The following is a 26,458-nucleotide window of genomic DNA, read 5'->3' as shown; positions in this document are numbered from 1 at the left end:
ACATGCCGGGCAACTTCCAAGGACTATGCGCAAAGCCTTTCAGTCCACCCATGCTTGTGGGTGACCTGGGCCTTGCACATGTAAAATAATGGAGTCACAGTGTGGCAAAGTGGATCCCACTCATTTGCTTCCAGGTTTATACAGAGCTGTCTAGACTGCTTCCTCCTGATTAGAAGGGAGGCTATAATTAAACTTTTTTTTTTGTAGTTCTGGTAATTGTTCTTCAGAACTAGTTTCCTTGACTACAAGTTAATGAAGGCAATTCATGTTACCTTTTTCTAATATTAGCATTTTAATTTTTCCTAAAATGTCTTGCTAACATTTACTTCAGAGGTCAGGGTGCTCTGTCATTGAGTCACCAGATCCTGAAATCAGCTTTGTTCACAGTGAAAACCTGACTTAAAAGCAAGTAGAGCCAGACTCCCTGGTTTGTATGATTAGCTGTGACACTGTAAAGTGCTTGTCTGAGATCTCAGGATCTTCTCTCTCTGTGAAACACTGAGGAGTATAGAATGACAGGGTACTGTAGTTCCTGATCCCTTTGTGCCCCTGTCCTGACTGCCCCAGGGGTCCTGCCCCCACCCCCCATCCTCCAATTTTTTGGTAGTGAGAAGTAAATAAATGCAAATATTAAAGTACAGTCTATATTGGCGTTATATCACCTCTGACCAAATTCTGTTTATAAGAAAATTCTGTCTTGGTCTGTATATATTTCATTCTTAACATCATTTTTAGATGTAAAAATAATCTGTATGACAGAAAATGTAGGCACAGAGCCAAGCTCCATATGGGAACAGAAGCCCATAAGTGTTGTTTATGGTTCACTGTGACATGCCATGAAGAAGATTTTACTGGAGTGGCTGTTGCTGCCACTTAGAAAAAAGAAAGAAAGAAAGAAAGAAAGAAAGAAAGAAAGAAAGAAAGAAAGAAAGAAAGAAAGAAAGAAGAAAGAAAGAAAACAAGAAATGAATTTACTTTTATGGAAACCAAAGCCTGTCCTCGTTCTAGCCGGTGCTCATGTAGGATCCTCAGAAGTGCCCTCCGTTTATAGTGATCCTAGCGTAGGACTTCCCACCCTGGATGCTCTGAGTAGTTTGCAGGTTAGCCTGCTCACCATCTCCCAACCTTGGACAAAGTAGAGACTAAGAACCTGGCTCCCCAGGCCTCTCAGGAGGCCGTTGCTTATATGTGGCTCATGCTTCATGCAGGCTTTAGAAAATCAGGAGACTGAATTGTTTTCTGTTCTTTTGGTTTCTGTTGGTTTTGTTTGTTTGTTTGTTTTCCTTTCCTTTTTCAGTTTGCATTACATCAGCAAAACCTCTCTGGTACCTCTTTTGCATTTGACTTCTGAGTAAGCTGCAGACAGACATCATATGTAAGCCTAGACATTTAATTTTGATTAAATTAGCAGTATGGAAACAATGCCCTATTTTACTCTTAATCTTAAGTTGCAGGAAAGAAGGAAATCATTTTCCAGAGCATTTCAGACAGTTAAGTAAGTTTAAAAGTGAGAAATAGGCCATACGTTGTATAATTTTCCCACAGTCATCTTGAAGGTGGTCGTTTGTTTTTTGTTCTGTGGACGTCATTTTTGTTTTTTTTTAATGACATTGCTTCATGGACTTATGCATGCAACTGTTGTGTTTTTAGGAGGACAAGAAATGCTTCATATGTGATTCCCGAGATCCTTATCATGAGACCCTCAATCCTGACAGCCATCTCATTGAAAATGTGGTCACGACATTTGCCCCAAACCGCCTTAAGATTTGGTGGCAGTCCGAAAATGGTATGTGATTAGTGTGGGAAGAAGCTCCATGGAGTGGGTCTGAGTGTTAACTGGGAAGAAGTTCACATGAGTATCTGTGACTATGATTCGCTTCTAGGTCCTTTGATTAGAGCCCCTGACAGAATTACTGTCTGGAGCACTCAACCTGCTCAGTTAAATCTGACCCTCCTTCCCGAAGTTTGTGTCCTGTCAGGAAGCAGCCTTTGATGCTAGACCAAAGGAGTTTGTGTAGGTCTCACCCTGAGGGGGCTTCTGGGGAGTGTATGAGTGTTGAAGGGAGTCAGGAGAGAGCATGGCAGCAGGGAAGACTACACACCTCAGGCCTGCCACAGAACATAGCACTTTTTTTTTTGTTGTTGTTACCAGCAGCCAAGGAAGGGGGTGATAACAAAAACCACATAGCCTCTCCCCCACCTTCCAGCCACATGATTCATGAAACAACTGAGAGTCTCCTAAAGTAAGAGCTGTGACAAGCTTGTGCCGAATGCTTCCTTGTTTAGCAGTGATGTGAATGCAGCCTAAGCAGTCAATCAAACAATTAGATACCTTAATGTTGCTATGAAACCAAGACTGTGTGACGTCTAGGGAATAAAGGTACAGTTGGTGTATTTAAGCTTGGCCATAAACAACCTGGAAGCAGCTAGATCCCCTCACTACACATCCTGCACCTTCAGATGCAGGCTGGCACTTGTCATTTGTCCCTCTGTTATGAGGAATTCCTTTATGGCTTTCAGTAACTGGCTACAAATGGCAGGTTTTTTAGAAGGACTCTGATTCTAGTCTAGTTTATTGGTCAGTCTTGAGAACCCTATTGGATACAAAGTTGGCAGAGAGAGAGAGAGAGAGAGAGAGAGCTCTGAAAACACATAGCTAACTTTTCAGAGTGGGTAGTTTTTACAAGGGAATCCTCTGGTTGGTATGGTTCTGTGTGAAAGAAGATTCTACCCATCTGAGTCACAGAGGACTGCAGAAACAGCTTAAACCTTTTTGTGACCCCTGCAATGAAGTAGAAATACATTGCTTCCTGGACATTGGGAGGATGGCCCCACTTTTAGCTAGGAAATGTTAAAATAGTCTTCGATGTGGTTAAAGGTTTTCTTAATGATGTTAGGAGTTCATTCATTTCAATAGCTTTGAGGGGAACAAAAGATCCCAGATGCCAGAAAGATTTTGCAAACAGTGGGGCCTGAGCTCTGTCACAGAGAGAAGATGAGATTAGACAAATGGGGTTTGGCATCCAGAAAGTCATCCATTGTTACTTTACCTTGTCAACTCTATTGTCTGATAGCTCACAATTGAAGACTGTGATTCTGACTTTATCTCCTTTCTGTGATTTGGGCGAGAGCTGGGCTGTTAAAGGGTGAGGTTGGATCTAAGGCCCCAGGTTCAGGGACTGGCCTGGAATGCCCAGTGACTTTTAACTCACTCTTTCCAGGGTTCTGTTCTTGGATATGACACTGTAAAAATAATCTTGGTCTCTTCTCTGTGGATTTTTTTTTTCCTTCCCATATTAAGAGGAAAACCCCCAAACCACCCTTCTTTATCAGGCTATGAATCTAAATGGAATGTGCTTTGGGGAGGTACAGGATGCAGTCCCTTTGTTAGGGGAATGTTGCTAGTCTTGCTTTGTGCATTACCTTATTTTACTATCTCTTAGTTCTGAGCAAACCTCACAGGTTTTCAAAAGCCTGGAAGAGGAGAAATGTACAGTTGCTTAGTTCAGAAAGAACTGCCCAGAGTGCTTTTGTACACTGGTTCTTTTTAGCGAATTAGATAAGGCTCATTGCTATGATTGCGGTGTTTTTCTTTAACATTCCAACTAACTCATATCCGTTCCAGTGACCACTTTTCCCCCCTCAGTCGGCTTGGCCATTTTCCAGCAGGCAAGTTTATTTCAAAAGGTCCTACTGACTTCCTGAGAATATACCAGCTGTAACATGATTCATTCTGACACATTCCTGTCTTCCAGACTTCTTTACTTGGGAAGATGGTCCCTGGAGGCATCTTCTTACAGGGACTGTAGAACAGTCCTCTTAACCCAGAAATGTTTCTTAGAGGTCTCTGGAGGTTTGGGGGAGGTGCTTCTTATCCCTGGAATTCCAGTGGCCTTTTAGTGTGTTCAAGTGGGTCTCTGACCTTCAGGGCACCATACACCATGCAGTCTTGTTTGTGCAGGCTTTCCCCCTGGAAGGGAAGAAGTTTGTTTGTTCAGGGACAGGTTTATGTATCTGACTGGTTCTTTGCCTCAGATGCAGAAGTGTAGAAGGTCGCTTCTATCCAGGATGAGTTTTCCTGACTTGGCACATATTAACATGTGTGATACTCACCTGCTTTCTTTGCTGTCAGTTAGGGGGAAAAGTAATTATTTGTATTTCTTCTGTGTCTCTGCAGACCGTTCCCCTACTGTGCACTGCGAGTGTGTGTTGGGGGAGGGGGTGCATTTGGCTTGGAGGGTTGTTGGTAGTGGCTTCCTGAGCAAACAGCACTGGGAGGCCTTCTGCCAGATGTCTGTGGCGGTGAACAGAGCCAGTAAGCAGAACTCCAGAGTGACTTATGGAAAACTAAAGAATCATTCTGACTTTCACTTCACTGATAAAATAAGTGCAAAGGACCCTCCCCTCCCATCAATAATATCAACCCCAGTTTTAAGATGCAAGGGGACACTTGCATGAAGAGCATAAGGACCATTGAGGAAGAGAGTCAGCTGTTCAGAGGCGTTGGTCTTACCATTTCTTTTATTGCTGTAAAAATCCAGGTGTGGAGAATGTAACTATCCAGCTGGATCTGGAAGCAGAATTCCACTTCACTCATCTCATCATGACTTTCAAGGTAAGGAATCCCTGCTGTCTCAGATGCAGGCTCAAGAGCTCTGCACACATCCAGAGACAGTCACTTTGGTGAGCTGGCTTGAACAAGAACTTAAATGTTATTGCTGTCATAAGTTGGGATAATTGCAGAGCTTTTAAAACAGGGACATGAATAACTGCCCTTCATACATACTCATGTCAGTAAGTAGATTCTCCATCCTAATTTATCTATAAACTTTTAATTAGGGATCCCTTTATTTCTCCCATAGAGAAAGACAGCTTGACTCCCTTCCAAACCACAATAAAACATTTGCAGAGTACACCTCTGGATCCTTCATGTTTATATTTTAAGGCTGAATTTGGTAACTGAAAGGAAAGTACGTTTCAAATCTTAGGTTCCAAGATTTTGCCAAAATTGTGGGAAGAGTTTTACAGTCCTTAAAGAAACATGCATGCTTTCTTAAATGCAGATTTTTTTTTTTCCTTTTTCTCCCTCCATTTTTCTTTTCAAGATGTAAAATGACTCTAGAACTAGGGAATGTCTCCGTACAAAGTGCCTTTGTTTCTGAAGCAGCTGCCTGGAAACGACAGACTTAACATGGCTTAAAGTACACGCTAGCACACACCAAACTCATAATTTACGATTGCTCCCCAGATGAACATCACCTTTGAGTAGTTTTCAGTTGGAGTTTGGGACTTGCTGGCATCCTCTCAGGTTAGGAAAGGGGCCTGGGGATCAGTTTACCTTACTGACCAGGAACTACAGAGATCTCGATTCTGTCTGGTACCCAAGTATGAGAGGCAAAAGAGCCAGGGCAGGCGTGGGAGTCAGAATGGGACTGGGAGGGGCATCAAGCTCCATGGCTCCCAGGCCATGTGAACGTCACTCCTTCGCTTCCCCCAAATGACCCATGGCTGTTGGTGCAGGCAGAGTGATGGAGATACCTAATACTGGAAGTAGTTGGATAAGGGACTCCTTGCTACCAGCGATCTCCTTTCATTGGCCACACTCAACCTTAGTGGTTAAATTCAAACTCTGCCCCATCTTCACGTTTCGTGACCTTTAAAATATTTACAGTCCTCTTTATTGATGTTGGTGGCACCGTCTTACTTTGGTGAGAGCATCTGCTACACAGGCATGAGTGGCTCTGAGTTCTTTACGTCCAGAATCCTTTGAGTGCATATTCTGTGCTTGGATTCAATGGAATAGTGGACCAGAGATGAAATTTTGTTTTTTGTCTAGGTGCTGAAGGTTAGGCCGAGAAGGTACCGGGGCATGAATTGTTGGTATAGGATATGGACCTCAGCATAAGGGAGAAGGTTCATCCTTCAGGTTCTAGCTTCTGTGAGACAGCAGAACCCATGGGGTGGGGCAGAGTTGGTGTGAATTTGTGTTCTGCCATTTCTTGGCGTATATACTTAGAACTTCGGCTTCCTCACTGTAACATGGGAAGGAAAACACCTATATCAGAAGGTTGTGTGGCATTCTTTTGTGCGCAGGGAACAGGAGTAATCTTCCTGACCTAAGGTATTTGGGAACTTGATCCCTTTTGCAAATGCTCTATGGAGAGATTGCTGTTGGCTCAGGATCCCCAAGACTAAGTTCTCAGCACAGGGGAGATTTATTTGCCCTGGAGGGACAAAGGATAAGGAATAAGAGACTAAGACAAGAGATAGAAGACAAGGAAGAAGGAAAGGGAACAAGAGAGAGTGTGAAGGGGTGTTTGTCCCAGAGGGGGACAAAGGACTGACTGCCTCTGGATATACAGGAGACAGATGTGGCCTATAGGCAAATGATAGTTTATAAAGAGAAAAGGGGAAACCCATGTTAGGATAAGGTATTTAATTTTAATTGGGCATATTAATTAGGTGAACCAAAGGAGGCTTTAGATTGCTGGACTTCAATACATTGATAACTGAACCTTGGTGTTCAGCTTTAGGAGGAGGAAGTGGCCAAATAAGGGAATGGACCTTGGGAATGTAATCTAACAGTTTTTAGCAAGGCAGAGGGAAGGGGGGAGAAGGGCAAGGACTGCCTGAGCCATGTTTGCCATGCTCTGGGCTGGCTAGTCTGTCCCTTCACTCTGCTTCGGTTGAAGGTGCTGATGTTATTGCTAGTTTGTATTGTGAGAAAACTTTTCCTGGAGAAACAAAACACACTCATGTACTCATACCCCAGATAGGGAACCCCTGATGGACCAAACTACCAGTGCTGATACTACAGAAGTCCAACTCATTGGTGAACCAATGAGTTTTACTGGAGTTACAGGAACTGATGAACAAGTAACAGTTACTTATAGAAATGTGGGTGAGGGGTTACTTACAGGAGCAGAAATGACTCAGACAGTTGCATCCCCAAGGCCCACTTGAGCATTGGTGACAGCTCACAAAAGTTGGGAAACCTGGAGCACACTGCATAGCCTGCAGGCCATTCAACAGGTTAGAGAGTGTCCTTTCTATGTGCCTAGTTGATCTAAACCTCTTCCAGGCAGCTCAGCTAATTTCTGCTTGTCTGGTAGCTGGTCTTGTCTGCGAGTTTTCTTTGCAGCTTGACTTCTTCCTCTCAGCTTATATTGGGACCTAGAGAATCTGGTCAGTTTCAGGGACTTCCTGAAGCTGTTTTTGAGTTGTTTCCCTTCCTGCTTAAGGAGTTTCCTTCAGGGTTGAATGTTTAAATCTTGGGAGGAAAGTATTACACAAAAGCCTGGCATAAGGAAAAAACTTCAGGAGTGGAGACTAGTCCTGTCCTTTACATGGGCCAGGAGGGATGAGAAAGATTTCAGAGGGAAGAGATAAAAGAAAACCAAGTTGGTCTGAGAGCAGCGAACCTTTGATGTGATCTTTGTTCTTAAGTACTGCATCCATTTGTTTCAAGGTCAGGGTGGTGAGGGAAGTAGTGTGGAGAAGCAGGTCCCAGTCAGCAGGACTTCAGTTCTTCATTCACTGAGGAATGGAAACTTTATAGGCAGAAAAATAGGTCAGTATTTTCTGACCTGTTGGTCACAAAAATAATTTTGCAAGGAAACCCCACATGACGGTACAAGGTTCACACTCCAGCAGTTGTGTCTCGGTGGGTTCAAGGCCAGCCTGCCTGATTGGTATAGCAAATTCCAGCCTAGACTAGGATACATAGCCACACCGTGTTTTGATTTTGTTCTTGTTTTTTTGTTTTTTAGTTTTAGATTGTACAGCATTTTAAGTTTCCAAAATGTCAGAAGCTCACCTGTCTTTGGAACACTTTACTACGAATTCTGAATTCCACTGCCCTTTCTTTACCCTTGCTGCTTTGAGAACCACTGCAGAGAGGAGGAGCCCCTACTTCCTGAGAATGGTCACTTGGTTGCTTTAGAATAAAGACTGCCCTTGAAGTGGAGAAAGCTCGGGAGGGCAGGTCAGGGGAAGGAAAGGGCCGTGTCCAAAATAACCTGGCAGTCTAAGTCCTTAGGAAGATGTGACTCTCCTTAGTAGAGCTGTAAAGGAAAGCAGGACAAAGCAGAGAACAGAGGCAGGGAAAAGATGAACTCATGTTTATTCCCAACCAAGCTGGCTCTGGAGATGGCTGCTTGCTACGTGGATTGGGTTTTCTTAGATCAGAAAAGCCCATTTATGTGCATGTGCCAGTATGTTTTTGTTATAGACAGATGTTTCCAGTCTCTTCTGTTTATTATGCATTCAGCAGTCCCTGTGTAGCAATATGGGGCCTGAGAAGGTTGATGACTAAGCAGGGGGGTGGGAGTGGGGAGAGGCTTCCGTCCTTTAGGTGAAGTGTGTTGTTCCGGTTTCCAGCAGCTTCTTAACTCCACAGGAAATTGGATGACTGGTCAGTGGCCCTTGGGATTTAGAAGTTTCCAGAAGTGAGAGACAAAGAAGCACAGCCAAGACAAGCTTCTGTGTGTTTCTTCTCTGCGGACTTCTGATACAAAGATAACAGATTAGGTGTGCCCCTCCCAGACCTCTTAAGCTGTCCCAACTGGGTGCTTGGCCTCATGGAATTGGCCATGCCTGCACACCTGCCATACTAGGTTCAGATGGTCAAAGGTGCTTCTTGATCCCCGTTCTAAAATCCTTAGTCTACAATTCTCTGCATTGATAAAAAACATTGTCTTCTTCTGTGCCCGGATAGGCAGAAAAATAACACTGATAGCATTGTCATTAAACATGGAAGATGACAAGAAACAGAGGAACCAAACTGTCAGTCAGGGTTATCAAGGACACTTGCAGGTAGGTTAGCGGGATTTTTGCTAGTTCCCAACATCAGCCTCTGCAAAGGCTTCTTCTGCCAAGTGATGAGCTTGCTTAATTCAGGGATTCATATTTACTTAAGCTCTGTTTTCTAGGTTGGCTGAACTTTCCTTTGACTTTTCTCCACAGCAGTCTGGCTTCCTCTTCCTAAAGTGCACACAGCATGTTCACGGCAGTGAAGCATCTGCCCGTGGCCCATTTCTAGAGTTCCATCTGATTTCTTATTTACTCTTGACTTTGTCCCTCACGGCCTCCTGAAGTCTTCAGTGTGTTTTGAGGGTTTTGTCTTTTTCCTATTCCTCTGATCTTCTGCCTGTTTGCTCTTTTGCTGGGACACTGGCTGGCAAGGAGGAAGAAACTGTGTGTGAGCACACGGTCAGAGCTAAAGGAAAAGGCAGTTACTGTTGCTGGCTCCTGTTCTCCTGTGTCCAGCCTGTCGGGCGTTTTCCTAGAGTGCCGACCTTTCTTTGGCCATTGGCTTTGTTGGAGGGAATTCAAGTAGTAAGTGATCGAAGTGACTTCCAAATCCACGTTGCACAGCTGAATGCCATGCCTTTGTATGACTGTCCCCAAACGAGCATTAGGGGCCCATCCATGTCATTTTCAACCCAGCCACCCGTGCTTTGGGGCCTTGTGTTTCTTTCCTATCTACTTTTCTACTAAGATCTAATAGATCAAGTGTATGTAACTCAGTGCAGTGTGCTGTCACTAACAGAACAATAGACTTCATATCTCTCGGTCCATGTTACAGCTATTGGAGTGCAAGCCCTTCTTCTTTCTTTGGTTCCTCTGTTTCTTGACATCTTCCATGTTTAATGACAATGCTGTCAGAGTTGTTTTCTATGTATAATCTTTTCATCTTATTTGGTCATATAAATCTTTCAGTGTTCTCACTTCTGTGCCAAAAAAGGCAATAAGCCCATTTGCATGTCAAACAATGCCTCCCTACGCTGCATCGGGCACCAGATGTGGGGCCACCCTGAGCTGAATCCCCAGCCTTTGAGATCCAGTTTGATGTCATCTTCCTGAAACAATGTCTGAGTTTTTGTTTTGTTTTTTCTTTAAAAATACTTACTTTTGTGGTACAATATGTATATCAAAATCCCCATTGTTATGTGTACCACTTAGTGATGGTAGACACATTCAGGATATTGCAAATCTATCACTGCTGTCAGTTTCCAGAACTTTATTGTCACCCTAGATAGGAACTCGGACTAGTCACTGAACAGTCATGCCTACCCCTGTTTCCCATGGCCTCTTTCTGTCCCCATTTAAAATCCTAGGTGTTTCATAAACATGAAATAATATTTTTAAAATTACATGGCTTATTTCACTTAGTACAGTGCCTTTAAGGTCCTTCTATGTTACAGTGAGTTTGGCATCCCGTCCTTCTGCAGCTGAATAATATTCTATTGTATTTATCACATTTGGTTCTTTTTTTCATTAATTTATTTACTTATTCACTTTACATTCCAGTATATACCCCCTCCTCTAAGTCCCCCCAGCTACTTCCCCCTTTCTTCCCTCCCCTTCTCCTCTGAGACAGCAGAAGCCCCCTGGGTATTACCCTGCCATCCCTATTCCTACCCCTACTTCCCTATCCCTGACACATCAAGTTTCTGCAGGACTAGGTTCATTTTCTCCCATTCAGGTCAGACAAGGCTGCCCAGTTGGGGAATGGGATCCATAGGCAGGCAATAAGTTCAGGGAGAGCCCCAATTCCAGATGTTGGGGGACCCACATGAAGACCAAGCTGCACATCTGCTACATGTGTGTGGGGTGATCTAGGTCCAGTCTATGCTTGCTGTTTGGTTGCTCTTTGGTTCAGTCTCTGGGAGCCCTCTAGGGCTCGGGTTAGCTGACTCTGTTGGTCTTCCTGTGGAGTCCTTATCTTCTTCGGGTTCTTCAATCCTTCCCCCAACTCTTCCACAAGACTCCCAAGCTCCATCTAACATTTGGCTGTGGGTCTCTGTGCTTCTTTTCATTGGCTGCTGGGTGGAGCCCAGAGGACAGTTGTGCTAGGTTCACATCTTGTTCTTTATCAGCTAGTAGGCACTTTGGCTGTTGCCACTCTTTGTCTATTGTGGATAATGCTGCTTGTTTTCTCACATTTGCTATGATGGTACTGTGGTGCTTGACATATTGTACGATGGTTTTTATGTCTGTATATATGCATTCCTTACTAGATTGTGTGTAATATGGATGTTATATAAGCCACTGGCTGATGCATCTGTGCAATGATGAAAGCAAGCATTCAAAATTAGTTCTTTCCTGGGCATGGTGATTAATATACCAAAGTGTGTTTGCTACAGAGGCCTGCTTATAACCAGTTTCAAAAAAAAAAAAAAAAAAAAAAGAAAAGAAAAAAGAAACAGTTTGCTGATCTACCAGGTGGTACAAATGCTTCCTTGCAAGAACAGCCTCCACAGAAATACCAACCACATAAGGTCAGCTTGAGGCACACAAGGAGTGACATTTTAGCCGGGCGGTGGTGGCGCACGCCTTTAATCCCAGCACTTGGGAGGCAGAGGCAGGTGGATTTCTGAGTTTGAGGCCAGCCTGATCTACAAAGTGAGTTCCAGGACAGCCAGGGCTACACAGAGAAACCCTGTCTCGAAAAACAAAAAACAAAAAACAAAAAACAAAAAACAAAAAACAAAAAAAACCCAAAACAACAACAACAACAAAAAGAGTGACCTTTTTGAAAAGGGCAAATTAGCGATCAGAAACATCAGATGAGACTTTTCTCCTGCTTTCAGACATTCCGTCCAGCTGCCATGCTGATAGAGCGGTCTTCTGACTTCGGGAAGACTTGGGGAGTGTACAGATACTTCGCCTACGACTGTGAGAGCTCATTCCCAGGCATTTCAACTGGGCCCATGAAGAAGGTGGATGACATCATCTGTGACTCTCGATATTCTGACATTGAGCCCTCAACAGAGGGAGAGGTTTGTATACCCCTGATTTAGTTCTCTACTTGTTCGTCTGCTTTTTGATCATTGCAAAAAATACCAACCCTCTTATCTGTTTTTTAGGTGATATTTCGAGCTTTAGATCCTGCTTTCAAAATTGAAGATCCTTATAGTCCAAGGATACAGAGTAAGCTTGTTTTGAAATAAATGTTTAGGTGGGAAACAGTACTCAAGGAGAATCTCCTCCCACCCAGCACCCTGTAACCTGATATCTTGATACTCAGTCCTACATCCACCTAGATCTTCTTCCTTCTTCCTTTGTGGTCTTCCAAAAGGGAAAAAAAAAAAAAAAAAAAACAAAAAAAAAAAAAAAAAAAACTTCAAATTACCAGTAATCAGTCTTCACTGAGAAGGAACACATTTTGACTATGTCAGCAGAACTCCAACAATTATACTGACCATGCCACCTTCTATTTTTGAAGCTCGGTATATAAATTAGAGTACAGATTAAACTGCTCTGATAAAACACCTCCTAAATATAGTTTTTGAAATAAAATAGATGTTTCTTTTGCTTGTATGAAATCAGCAAGAGGGATTTTTAATTGTATGTATATGGGTATTTTACCTGGATGTATGTGCACCATGTTCATGCTTGGTGTTCTTTAGTAGGCCAGAAGAGGGCATCAGATCCCTTGGAAATGGAATTACAGATAGTCGTGAGCCACTGTGAAGCCTGGAAATTAAACCCATGTCCTCTGGAAGAGTAGCCAGTGCTGTTAACCACTTAGCCATCTCTCCAGCACTTGGAAGGATTCTCAAAGAAGAGCTAAGCTCAGTTGTCATAGTTAGTTTCACCACTGTATAAAATACAAGATGATACCCAGTTAAATTTGAGTGACAGATGTTCTTTTTTTAATGCCCCATGTAACATTTTAACTGGTACAAGTGTGTCCCATCCAATATTTATGGTTTTATGGTTGGTATAATTTTTTTTTTATTGTATGCTATTTAGGACTGACTTAAACTAAAACTGAGGGTTTATCATCAATTCAGTTTAACTGAGCATCCTTTATTACTTGCTAAATCTGACCATCCTAGCTGTGAAATGCTCCCTCTTTCTAGGGTTGTGTGTGCTAGCAGAGTTAGAGCACCATCACTGTCCTCATTCTGATCTGTAGAGCTCAAGAGTAAAGATAAGACTTAGAGGTTGTCATACCACTTCTGTGCACTGCTATAATTAGCCTTGTGGCTAGAGAACAGAAGATACTGGGAAATATCTCTAGCAAGATGGTCTGTGCTCTGCTAAAAGTCTTGGCAAGAGCTCTCATCTATGAGTGATGGGAAACAACAGTACTGAGAAAAAAATCAGAAGTGCCCGTTGTGACAAGGGGAGGTAGTGAGATAAGGACTGTGTAGGACTTTGACAGATGAGAATGCCCCGAGTGTAGCGTCGTGCATACCAGGTGATGGGGTGATGAAATGGCAGGTGGTTCTGGAGCTCATATGATACAGTTCTTAGTTCAGAGGCTGGAGAGATGGCTCAGCCATTAAAGGCTAGGCTCTCAACAGTTCTTAGTTCAGTGTTCTTTCTACTCTTCAACAATTGTTTATGTTATTTCAGGATCACATGTAAGTCTCGGGAAGCAGAATGTTTAATGATTAAATTCATTGGCTTTCAAGTCAGACCTAGGTTTAAATTCTGATTCTATCATAATGTAGCTATATGACATGGTGGCTTAAAACTTCTCCATTCCCTCTTTCCCTATCTTTACCTGGAGACAGAAAATACCAACCTGAGGGTTGTTTGAGGGAAAACGAGTCATATAAATGAGCAGCCCAGCGTGCAGTTGATAGAAGCTGTGTGTGGTGGTGATGTTAACTGTATTGCCAAGAGTGCAGCTTAGGTCTTGGATTGAGACTGTCCTGTCAGAGTGAAAGTCAGGGTACAAGAGGGAGATAGCCTCTCTTGTTTGCCTTGCTATGAGATTGCAATCAGTCGAGTAGACACAGGTATGGTTCTTGTTGGTCTTTGTTGGCTGTGTGCAACCCTAGTTTTAACCAAGGCCTCATGGAACTTCCACACTTACAACTTGGGAGCTAAGAGTAGAAGAAAACCTAGGGGATGTTGACAGAAAAGTCTGCTTTCCAACTTATATTAATTTTAATGTGGCCCTGACTATCTAGGGTCTATAGTTTATTCAGTCGATCTATTGTAAAAAAATTTTTAATGGCAAGTCTGTGCAGCCTCTGGGCAAGTCACAAGGCTGTTTCTTTAGGACTCAAAATCGGGTTGTGAAACATATCCACAGGGGCTCCAAGACAAATAGCTCTGGAGTCCCTCACTAGGCTCATCTGCACTGCGGGTGAAGTGTGTGGCATTGAAGAATGTATTCAATTCATGACCTTAAATTCCCTTGGCTTTTGTTGTTCGGTGGCATCTGGAGACCCGTTTCTAGGAAGTGCCCATGTTAGCTGATCGTGCCTTTGATTTACTTAGTAATCAAGGGAACAGAATTTTTATCACTGAGACGCTGGAGACTCACTTCAGAGTGATATGCCTCTTAGACGAGAGCAGGCAGCCTGAGGCTCTGTTGTTGCTCCTCATGGCGGGAGAGAGTGGGGAGCTCTTTGCTCTTTTGAGGACTCTATGAAGTTCAAGGGTTTCCAAATACTCCAGCTGCCCTCCACGTTTGTTTTGCAGCCTCTAGTCAATAGTACTCACTGTGTGCAGGAGAGGTTTGCAGATGTTGCCATCCACAGCTGCCATTCAGCGCAAGATTGTGGGTTCTTTGTTTTGCATTTGATTTTTTTTTTTTTCCAAAGAGCCTAAGTTTAATGCATGGACTCTCCCTTTCCAGCCCCAGCCATTTCTATAGTCTTCATTGTAAACTATGCATGTGTTATAACTGTTTGAAATGTGCACTTGGTGTCTGAAATGACCTGATGCACTGGGATGCTACCATTCTATCTTGTATCCTAAGTTGTAAACATGCATTAGCCCAAACGAAAATCAAGCTGACAGGCAGTTTCAGAATTCAGAGAGCAAGGAGAGGCAGGCAGATGGGCTGACCAGATCTGGTGGGGTCTACTTCAGTAGGAGCTGCTTGGCCATTAAGGAAAAACCACTTGAGTAGCAGGTTGACTGGCCCTTGGTCTTTCTAGTTATATAGAATGTGATTGATAGCCAGCTTCTGGAATAAGCTTAGGCCTACAGACCTAGGAAGAAGGAGGAAAGTGTAAAAGAAGACAAACTGATTCGTAAGAGACTGTTATGTCAGAGAAACAATTTGCCTGGCAACCTAGAACTAAGCCCCTTTGTCCTCATGTCACCATACTGAATTAGTAGGTATGAAAATGTTTTGCAAAAAATATGTAGACTACAGTGCTGCTTAAAACTTGCTTGAAAGAGACCGTCATGAATTTGAGTGGGATCTGGGGGACTAGGGAAAAGATGGGGCGAGGAAAGGGAGGGATGCTAGAAATACGGTACACATATATAACTTAAATTAAAAACAAGACTATTTTAAGACAAGCTTGGTTAAGACATTCTTCCCCTAGAAAGGTAGTTTTTCTCTATTGTTAAATCTGTTTCTGTAACTTGGATTTAAGTAGAAGGAAATTTCAAATAGTGTTTTTTCATTCAAAAATGTTTAAACACATGACTGTTCCTGTTACAGTTAGAATTGGCACCCAGGATCGATATCCTTTTCTACCTGAAAATAATTTCTGACTTAGACAGCAGAGGTTGTGGAAGCCAGAAGGTGTGGCAGTATTTTAGATGAAGGGACAGTGGGTTCTGGAACTCCGTGGTTGTGACTGACATTCTTACTAATCCAAGGAGATTGTGCTAGCCGTCCCTGCTTCCAGAGATTGTCGCCCTGTGTTAAGCCTTACAACCATCATCTAGTTCATTCAAGAGGGGCAAAGTGTACTCAGGCTACTGTCATTTATCCAGTCCTTCACTTAAAAGAAATAGTGTAGAATTGCCACAGCACGCTCGCCTGTCTGATTAGACCTTTCCTCTTGGTGACCTCTGTAGATCTATTAAAAATCACCAACTTGAGAATCAAGTTTGTGAAACTGCATACCTTGGGAGATAACCTTTTGGACTCCAGAATGGAAATCAGAGAGAAGTACTATTATGCTGTGTATGATATGGTGGTTCGCGGGAACTGCTTCTGCTATGGACATGCCAGTGAGTGCGCCCCTGTGGATGGAGTTAATGAAGAAGTAGAAGGAATGGTAAGTGTGGGGGTGGGAGTGGGACTGGGGGGAGCTTGTATACGAGATCTGAAAGGCAAGGCAAAAAAAACAAAAAACAAAACAAAAAAAAAAAAAACCCAAAACCAAAAAACCCTTGTCCTTAAGCCTGACACAGTATTTTTTTTTTTTTAGGGGTTTTAATTTACCAAAGTAGACTTTGCTTTTTGTGACATGTTGGTGGTTGAATGCAGATTTTCCTCTCTTGGAGAGTTGCTTAGGTTTCATGAACGTGTCCTGAGACTAGTTTTTTAGATCCTGAATTTGTTTATGCTATTGCTACAGACTGACTGTTGTTGACGTATTTTAGTTACCAAGGATTTAAAAGTTGTCTAAATAACAATCTAGACTGTATTTCCAGTGAGAAAGATTAAAAACCACAAGCATCTAGTCTTCATGCTAGCAAGAACAAGGTGGTCTCAGCCCAGAAAGACTGGAAGTTGTAACCCAGGCCCAGAGCCATCACTTAGCGATCAAATGGAGTTTTCTTTGTGTCCTCTCTGTAGACTTTGCTTTCTTTGCCATTTTCATACTGTTTGCAAGTCAAATGTTTTGAAATGGGAGAGTTCACTTCCTTGCCGACTGGTTGACGTGCTGCTAGTAACTGCTGACTGCCAACTGCTAGTAATGTTGCTGCTAAAACAACAACTAGTTTTTGTCTACTAGTTGACACAAACCTGAGTTCCCTAGAAAGAATGAACCTCGACTGAGGGATTGCCTCATCCAGATAGACCTGTAGGCAAGTCTGTGATTCGTGGGGCATTTTCTTGATTAGTGGTTGATGTGCGAGGGCCTAGCTCACTGTGGTTGGTGCCACTTGTGGGCAGGTGATCTGAAGAAGGCAAGCAGAGTGGGCCCTGGGGAAATCAGACAGCATTCCTCCATGCACTCTGCTTGAGTTCCTGACCTGACATTCCTCGGTGATAGACTGTGACTTGGAAATGTAAGCCAAATAAACCCTTTCCTTTCCCAAGTTGGTTTTAGTCAGAACAACAGAGAAGCAAACTAGCAATTAGAGAAGCTAGGGTGTTGTACTCTAATCCACTTAAGTGGTTGCCAGAAAAATTCCTCAAACCCTTAGGAATTTAATACCAGACAGGATTCTGGAGGTCACAGGACTCAGCCAACCTTGAGAGGGGAGACCTAAAAGTTAGCAGTTAGTAAGTGAGTAACTAGTGGTGGGCATTGAAACCTAGTCCCTGTTTCTGCCTCAAGCACCTCCCCATAGTCTCCAAGCCTGTCTTGGTGACAGGTATGGCTTGCTTATTTTCTCTCTGTCTCTTCAAAACTTGTTAGTCTTTGTCCAAAGGGTTCAAGATCCGAATACTCTGCCCTTCTAAAACCTCTGCCTACCTTTTCCTCCAGCTGGAAGTCTTCGTGGGTAAACAAGCCGGCTTTTTACCAGCCTGAAGGGACGGATATGTTTCTAATCGGTACATCTTTCTGAGAATTCCAGACAGACTTGACTTTGCAGTGTAACAAACCTTTGTGACCTGACACCAAGCCATTCTCAGATGCTGTGTGTCTTGTGTGGGCTGGGAGACAGCCTGCTTCTCAGTTCAGCACAACGGCTGGCAATGAGAGAATTTTAATCTCCACCTAAGTGCACTCCTGTCAAGACAGGTGCAGGAGAGGAGGGACCTGTCTGTCCTGTTCCTGAATTCCAGTCCGTAGAAGTGAGGGTTGAGGTGAAGGGCTTACATATGTGCACACTTCCTTGGTAGAAGTGATGTGTTGATCCTTCACGGGCTGCAAGGGTCTTAAGCACAACTTGTAATGGCATGCAGCAGTGTATCTTGGGTCATAAAGGAAAATTAATTTCTGTCTCATACTTCCATCTCCTTACTTGAAGGAAAATGGATAGTAAATAGTTAAAAAATTATGGTGTAGAAAAATTAAGCTCTGGGCTTAAAGGGGAGAAAAAGCAGAAACCTTTCAAGGAAGATGATCACTTGGTGCAGTGGAGAGCGTACGTTAGTTACAGCATGTTCTCAGGAAGCCGTGCGTATTGAGTTCTCCTTTAAGACTTACGGGTTTCAACCATCAGCCTGGGAGCACACAGGGGGGGGGACCCATGACTCCATCTGTATATGTAGGGGAGGATGGCCTTGTCGGGCATAGGTGGGAGAGGAGATTCTTGGTCCCATTAAGGCTGAACACCCAGTGGGGGGGGGGAATTGAGGGTGGGGAAGTGGGAGTGGGGGGTAGGTGGGGGCACATCCTCATAGAAGCAGGAGGGGGGGATGGGATAGGAGGTTCCTGGGTGGTGGGGGGAATGGGGTAAGAAGGTAAAATCTGAAATGTAAATATAATATCCAATAAAAAAAAGACAGGTTTCTAGTACAGTAGCTTTCAGAAATTATTCTTAAATATTATTACACTTTGAAATCCCTTTATTTTGTGTGTGTGTGTCCTCACACATGTGCCACTGGGTTTGTATGGAGCTCAGAACACAACCTGAAGAAATCAGTTTCTCCTTCCACGTAGGTATTAGGAGTCAAACACAGGTATTCAGGGTTGTGGTTTTTGTTGTGGTAGTTGTTGTTGTAATTCTTAAATATTACTTTTATATCATTTATTTTAGATTATAATTATACTTCACTCTTTTCTTCCTTCCAAAACCTTCTTGTTCTCTTATATAGCCTCTTTTTTATTAATTGTAGTTACATATGTGTATGTATGTATATATGTATGTATATTCCTAAATATCTGAGTACAACCTGCTCAGTCTGTGTAATGTTAACTTGTATGTGTGTTTTCAGGGATGATCATTTGGTATTGGATAACTAATTGGTGTGTTCTTCCCTGGGGAAGACCAACTTCTGTTGTCAGCATTCCTTAGCTGCCTGCAGTCCTTTAAAAAAGGAATTCTTTAGTTGTTAATTTTACTCATTCGATTCTTTAGGTTGATATTCAGTTGAATGTCCATTACATCATAGAAACTATCCTAGAAACAAGGATGATAGCCATCAACTTATATGGCTAGAACTTGCTCAGTTGGGGAAGGAGGATAAAGACAATTCCTCACCGTGAGAAAGGAGAGTGTATCTTCTGCTGACTATGGAGAAAGTGTGGCCATTAATAGGCTTCTGACTCAGCCTGTCCTGGTTTGTAACTTCCCAGGTTCATGGGCACTGCATGTGCAGACACAACACCAAAGGCCTGAACTGTGAGTTGTGCATGGATTTTTACCATGATTTGCCGTGGAGACCCGCTGAAGGCCGGAACAGCAACGCCTGCAAAAGTAAGTGTCAGTTGAGGGCTGTTGGAGGCTGGGGGTTCCAGGGTCTGTTTTCTGGGGAGCTGCGTTCTGCAATTGCTCTGTTTGCAGAAGGGAGGAGGATTGTGCTATTCTCCTGGCTGTGTTTGTCCCAGAGCAATAATATGTATGCACTGAGGTCAAGTAACAAAAATTAATGTTTGGCATTGACTCGGGAAAATGGCAGTGGTGTCCATGACTTTATATCTGCTTTTAAGACTAGAGGCGACAGGGCAAATGAAAGGCAGAAACAGTGCCTTTCATGCATTGAAGACTTGGTTTTCAGCTGGTAGCACTATTGAGAAGTAACACTCCATCAGTGGGTTAGTTCATTGATGAGTTCCCAGCTGACTGGTTGACTAGGTTAGGCCCACTTGGAGGAGGTGCTTCTCAGAGGTCTGCCTTTGATGCTGGTTGTTTCTTGTTCCCAACCCTTTCTGATTGTTCTGCTTCTTGGCTGCGATTCCATGCTTTTCTGCCATCACCTTCTGCCTTATCACAGAGCTAGCAATGAAGTGTTTTGTCATGGCGAGGAAAGAAATCTGGCTCATTCTTAAGCTGTCCATGTGCCTGAAGTACAGGGTGTGTCACCTGCCTGTCACTGTCATCTCCTATCCTGTCATAGTCTTCAAATATGCAACCCCAAAAAGGCTTTTCTAGGAATGCACCAGCACCTCCTTTAGAGTAGAGAGTACATCAATCAGTTTCTACCCTGGGTGGGGCCGAAGCTACCTTCAGCAGAATGGCACCCCTCCTAGCCAAGTAAATAGACATTAAAGTGGGGAAGATCCATCAGACCACTGTCACTTGGCTGTGCTGCTTCAGATCTGTGGGAAAGCAGAAGCATCATCATAGAAGAAGATAGCAGGGTCAAGCTGAAAGGCAGAGCTTTCAAGGGTCACCCCAAGGACGTACTTTCTCCAGCGAGACCATTATCTCCTACTTCCCTCTGTCTTCCAGTAATGCCATTAAATTATAAGTCCATCAGAGGATTAAGCAACCCATGGACCAGGGCCTTCCTGATCTGGCCATTTCCCAACCAAGCTTTTTACAGATGAACTTCATCCTGATCATATTATTCTTAGGGGATTTTGTCCAACAGCTTCCCACTTATGATAACAGTATTTACTTTTTTGGATATTTTGAGACAGGGTTTCTCTGTATAGTCCTGCCTGTGTGCCCTGGCTGGTCACTCCATAGATCACACTGGCCTCAAACTCAGAGATCTACCAGCATCTTCCTCCCAAGTGCTAGGGAGGTGTAAGTTACTACCGCCCAGCCTAGAGATGTTTGTTTATTATGTAGAGTTCACATTTTAAAAGTTGCTAACCTGATTTGAGGTTTCAACCAGAATCAACGAAGAGGACCGAGTTCTGTTTCATCACCAGAGGCTTCTTGCTGGTTGCTACTTTCCTCAAACTCACTCCCCACTCTGTTCAGTGAGCTTTCTTCCCGACACCTCCGGCCTCCATTGGTAAACAGATTTCAAATTCTTATTCTTGACATTGGTCTTGTCCCACAGAATGTAACTGCAATGAACATTCCAGCTCGTGCCACTTTGACATGGCAGTCTTCCTGGCTACTGGAAACGTCAGTGGGGGAGTGTGTGATAACTGTCAGCACAACACCATGGGGCGCAACTGTGAGCAGTGCAAGCCGTTCTACTTCCAGCATCCTGAGAGGGACATCCGAGACCCCAATCTCTGCGAACGTACGTTGGGAAGTGCCGTTCATGGGGCTTGTCTTTGTCACTTCTCACACAGAATTAATTTGTTGTTAGCATCCTTGGAGCACAGACTCTTGTCTTGCTCTTGAAACGCAGTGTAGCCAGCGTTATTAGCTAATTGCTATTTGGGATGTCGGGAGGGCCATTTTCTTGCTAGTCGGTCCTTCCGTTCTCTTGTGCTGGCTTTGGAAGGTAGAAGAGAACATATGTGTTTGTGCAAAAAACGTGGCCTTATGTATGGTGCCTTTAACCTGGACTTGTTCTTCCCAGCATGCACCTGTGACCCAGCTGGTTCTGAGAATGAAGGAATCTGTGATGGTTACACTGATTTTTCTGTGGGTCTCATTGCTGGTCAGTGTCGGTGCAAATTGCACGTGGAGGGAGAGCGCTGTGATGTTTGTAGAGAAGGCTTCTATGACTTACGTGCTGAAGACCCGTATGGTTGTAAATGTGAGTCTGTGTGGGGCATTCTCCCGGGGATTCAGTTCCCACTTGACACTGCAGTTTTAAAGCTAAACCGCAGCTTTGGACTAACTCGGTTTGTGTCTTTGTTTCATTTTGTTTTTTTCATAAAGCGTGTGCTTGCAATCCTCTGGGAACAATTCCTGGTGGGAATCCTTGTGATTCTGAGACCGGTTACTGCTACTGTAAACGCCTAGTGACTGGACAGCGCTGTGACCAGTGCCTGGTAGGTAACTCCTAATCTCTGTGGATGCTATGTTTGTTTTGTTTTTGAGGTAGGGTTTCAGTATATAGCCAAGGCTGGCTTTGAACCCACAATCTTCCCAATCCTGCCATCCAGGCCCTTGTATGTGCCTACCGCCATACCTGGCAGATAAAAAATGTTTTTCCCATTTTTTCTTAAACCGTCATTTTTACATGTTAATGTTAAGAGATCCAAGGAGAAAAGTCAAAGTGAGGGTTTCTAGTGAATTATTTGACAAACCACAGTGAATACTGCTTATGAAGACAAGTGAGCAAGTTTGTCTCTTTTTTTTAATGGCATTACTAACAGCTTGTGAGGACAAAATGAGTAGGACTCGTTAGCTTCTAACACAAACACAGGTCAGCTCACAGACGTCTTAGGAGCTAGTAGAAATGTAATATTCCTAACCTAGTAACCTCACCTCTAAGGCTCCTCATGCGATGCCCCAGAGAACTGGACAAAGGGGTATTCCCGCACGATTCATTGCACCCTTATTAATTACGGCAGAAAACTTGTAATCAGTAGTAGAAAAATGATTACCTAAACTTGAGGATTTCCATATAATGTGACACTCAGTTGTGGAAAATGACAGTAATGCAAGGAAGTGTTTACATCATTGCATTAGCAAACAAAACAGACTCGAGGTGTGAATAACACTTTACGTAGGAAAAAATTTCATCAAGACAGACAAAAATCTGGCAGAAGCACACCAGTAATACTGGCCATAATTGTTCCTGCCTGAGCCATTCACGCGACACACTGTTGAGTTTCTTCAGTAAGAATATTCCTACCCCCAGTCTGTTTCCTTGGTTGAAAAAAGGCTGGAGCTTGTTCTTTGCTGAGTCTTGTACAGTCAGAGGAACCTACCTTTACATGTTTAATCTTCTGATCTGCAGCCGCAGCACTGGGGCTTGAGCAATGATTTGGATGGATGTCGACCTTGTGACTGTGACCTTGGAGGGGCGTTGAACAATAGGTAAGTGGAGTGTCCTTTGTTCTCGGACCCAGGCGCCAAGCAAACTCACGAGTTCAGGAGTCTAAGGTTTTATAGTTATTTAAGAAAGTTCGTAAAGTATGTTCATCCTTTATTGAGTACCTACCACTCATTTGTCTCGATGATTTCCAGGGTCGATTACGTGCTGTGAGTTTTGAAATCTTGTATGTTGGTCCAGCGATGGCTCAGTGGTTATGGAGGACCCGAGTTTGGTTCCTAGCACCCATGTAACTGCCTGTAATTCAAGCTCCAGGCTTCAGTGTCCTCTTCTGGCCTCCATGGGACCTGCACTCATATGTGTGCACACACACACACATAGACACAACACACATGTACATAATTAAAAACCTCAAAAAAAGGATAACTTTTTTAAAAAATTTATTATTTATTTAATGTATATGAGTACACTGTATACACACAAGAAGAGGGCATCAGATCCCATTGCAGATGGTTGTTAGCCACCATGTGGTTGCTGGGAATTGAACTCAGGACCTCTGGAAGAGCAGTCATTGCTCTTAACTGCTGAGCCAACTCTCCAGCCCAAAGGATAACTTTTTAATCTGGGAAATTTGTCTTGATTTTTTTTTTTAAAAATAACTCTGTTATTCAGTTTTGTACCTTTATTTCTCCATATCTCTTAAATTATGGAAGCCATGCATGGCCACAGTTTTTTAAAAAAAATAGATTGGACAGTTCACAGCGCTGTAAACTGAAATGTAAACACATCCGCCCCTCCCTTCTCTTTTCCACGTTTCTCCTAGAAGTGCCTCTCTCAGCAGCTTCTTGTGGCTCCCTAAGGCTTCATAGTGGAGTGGACTATGCCTGTTGAAAATTCATGTTATTTTCTTCTCATCTATTTTTAAATGATGTTAGTTTTTATGTGTTGTTTCCTTTTGTTTTTTTTCTTTTTTCTTTTTTCCTTTTGTGTATATGTTGTGTGCATTTATTTGCACACCTGTGTGGCAGCCTGAGGTTTGGCACTGAAAATCTTCCATGAGCATTCTCCCACTCCATCTCTTGAGACGCGAACTCCCAGTCAAACCCAGAGCTCGCCTACATGGCTAGTCCCCTTACCAGCTCACCCTGGGAATCCCCGTCTTCAACTTAGGAGGTGAGGATTCCAGGTAGGTTCCCAATACTTACATAGGTTCTGGAGATGCAAATTTAGGTCCTCTTGCATAGTGTGGAACCCTTTATTTATTTATGTTTTAATAGACAATGTCAAGGGGAAAACCAGCCCGTCTCTGTAGAGGAGGTTATCAGTGACAAAACTGCTAAGCCAAAGATTGTCCATGTTTTCATTTTCAGAGAGTGTCATATTGTTCCAGACAAATTAAACCAGCTGATTTCCCTTCTGTCTGCCACAGGAGCACTGGCTCCCCTGGCCCCAGCCTCACCTGGTAGCAGCAATTCTTTTTCACTAATTTACTAGATTCTCATTCGGTCATGAGAATCATTTTGGTCTTTTCCTTTATAACTTTTAATGGATTCACAAGGTTTTCATATCATTTTTAGTTCCTGTAATATGCTAGTATTCTTTGAATTGATAGAATGTGTGGATCTTTATGCAAATATATAATATGTGTTTAGCTGGTGGTTCTTTGTCCGTGGGAGTTGAGTTAACCATAATTGAGTCCAAAAAGAATTTTGGTCTCTGTCACTGAATCCAACTCAACATCTGGTGGGGAGAGTGTCAGTGACTGGAGGGACAGATGTTTCCTTGTTGCCTCAGTCTTCCCTTAGAGAACATGCTGATGATTGTGCAACCTTCTAGTGCTCGAAACTTGACTTTCGTTTCCAGCTGCATAGTCTGCTAGGAAGGCCCGAGACATGAGATCTCAAGAGTGTGTTCTCTTTGGCTTCTTTATTTTGGGTTTGTTCTGTTTCAGAGTACACTGGGGATGCAGTATGGCCTGTGGCCTCTTCCTCAAGAGAATCCTTTTCTTAGAAACTCCTGAGGGGAAGCAGCTAAGATGATTCCATAGGCACAGGGAGAGAAGGCTCTGGTCCGCCACAGTGTGCATTCCCGACTCCTCCCCTCACAGCTGTCAGCCTAAGTCCTTTCTGAACAGATAAAAGTGGCCACCATAATTCAGGAATGCCGGATGTTCCTTTACCCTTCGTGGTCTCTGTTCACTTGCTTTTCTCTATGGCATGCACACTTCTGGTCTCCACCCTGGCCCATCTCAAACACCAGAATATGTTCATCAGAAAACTCTTAGTGAGAATTCTAAAGCAGGTGATCCCCTGGGCTAGCAGAGTGATGAGGCTCCTTGTTCTGGTGGGGCAGAGGGGTGGGTGGGACAAAGCCTTTACAGATAGATACCTTCCAGCCCCATGGCCCTACAGATTCCTGTGGCAGTCATTTTCAGTGATTCCTCCAAGAGGAGTTCTGACAGAGTTGCTTAGGCTTGTCCCTTAAACTCGGCCCTCATGTGTAGGTCAGAGACAGAGGACAGTCCTCAATATGTCAGGTCTCTCCCTCCACCATATAGGTCCCAGAAATGGATTTCAGGTCAATAGGCACTCCTACCTACTGATCCATATGCTCAGCTCCTCCCCCTTTTCTGTGGACATATAATAATACTGAGTAAAGGTTGAGGGAGTAAGAGAACTTGAGAAGCAAAGGGGTTTTAAGATGTAGTAACTATGTATGTACTTTTTAGGTGAAGAAGTCTCTAAATATGATTCAGATACCCTTTGGTTATTTTAGCTAGGGGCAGAATCAAGTAAAAGACGCTTTAAAACATTTTGTACAGCTAGCCAAATGGAATTTGAGTTGTACGGTAAAGACTTAGTCATCCATGGCTAGTATGTTGACAAATAATCTGATTTTTTAAAATATTTCAAGAACTAAGATCTAATTGTTTTAAGTAGTATAACTAAAGCCAGGTTAATGAATTTTTGCCCAGATTGTTTGCCTTAATGAATGAATAAGAATTAATGACAGTGGTTGCTACATTAACAGTACTTTAAAATATCTCTGTAACATCCTTCCAAATGTTCTAGTTTAAATGTTGGCCCTTGGGTAGGCCCTGGGCGTTTGGCCTGTGGCCCACTGTATCTTGACAAAAGCTCAGAGCTATAGCTTCCATCCTCCATCCTCCGTTGTGTCTTAGAAGGTGCAAACTACTTTGAAGTTCCCAACACTCTCCTGATGTTCTTTCAGCATTTGTTTATGTTGCCTCACGTTGGCACCAGCAGATGCCCCAAGGGACTGAAATTTACCAACTGTGAAGCTAGAGCAGAGGTTACAAGGCACTTTCCTGAGCTCTCTAAATCATGTGGTTTATGTAACTCTTTGTTAGTTGCTATGAGGGATGGACACTAAGGGGTTTAGGATAGTGTACCTTCCTGTTAGGAAGTATTGTTTCAGTGGAAGTGGTACTATTCAGAAGAATGGGTAGTGTGGTCTCCCAGGTGAACCAGCTCTTATTTGGAATCACTGGATGAAGGAGATGAAGGTGTTGAACACAGCCGTTGGCGCTTCCAAATGTTATTTTTTAGTACTTTAAAAGTTTTCATTGTTAATGGAGAAAAGCTGGACATGAACATTTCCTGCTCATTCATTTGTAACAGAAAGCGATTATGTTTCCATTAGGACTTTTAAATGTCTGCATGTGTGAGAAATCTGTGCTAAATAATCTTAGCCTTGACCTATTGGGAAACATAGAGCCTGTATTCGGTTTTGATTGCCGCCAGAACAAATGACCACACTTCAATGGCTGAAAGCAACATAGACTTATTATCTTGCGGCTGGGTGGGG

The 26,458-nt window shown here is 43.2% G+C and overlaps 1 protein-coding gene across 2 annotated transcripts in view; it reads left to right on the top strand.

The window, feature by feature from the left end:
- Nucleotides 1-26,458, top strand: part of Lamb1 (laminin subunit beta 1) — a 64,774-nt gene that overhangs the window by 2,385 nt on the left and 35,931 nt on the right. For both annotated transcript variants that reach the window (XM_076942022.1, XM_034514135.2), the window contains 10 exons: nucleotides 1,651-1,786; nucleotides 4,542-4,615; nucleotides 11,595-11,783; nucleotides 11,871-11,934; nucleotides 15,787-15,989; nucleotides 19,131-19,251; nucleotides 20,789-20,977; nucleotides 21,263-21,442; nucleotides 21,568-21,680; nucleotides 22,595-22,674. In XM_076942022.1, coding sequence (XP_076798137.1) covers nucleotides 1,651-1,786; nucleotides 4,542-4,615; nucleotides 11,595-11,783; nucleotides 11,871-11,934; nucleotides 15,787-15,989; nucleotides 19,131-19,251; nucleotides 20,789-20,977; nucleotides 21,263-21,442; nucleotides 21,568-21,680; nucleotides 22,595-22,674 — 1,349 coding nt within the window. The remainder of the gene's footprint in view (nucleotides 1-1,650; nucleotides 1,787-4,541; nucleotides 4,616-11,594; nucleotides 11,784-11,870; nucleotides 11,935-15,786; nucleotides 15,990-19,130; nucleotides 19,252-20,788; nucleotides 20,978-21,262; nucleotides 21,443-21,567; nucleotides 21,681-22,594; nucleotides 22,675-26,458) is intronic.

The sequence above is a fragment of the Arvicanthis niloticus genome, chromosome 11, assembly GCF_011762505.2.
Source record: "Arvicanthis niloticus isolate mArvNil1 chromosome 11, mArvNil1.pat.X, whole genome shotgun sequence".
In the NCBI taxonomy this organism is placed as follows: Eukaryota; Metazoa; Chordata; class Mammalia; order Rodentia; family Muridae; genus Arvicanthis; species Arvicanthis niloticus.
Note: the sequence above shows the minus strand (reverse complement) of the source record. Positions and strands in the feature narration are given on the sequence as shown.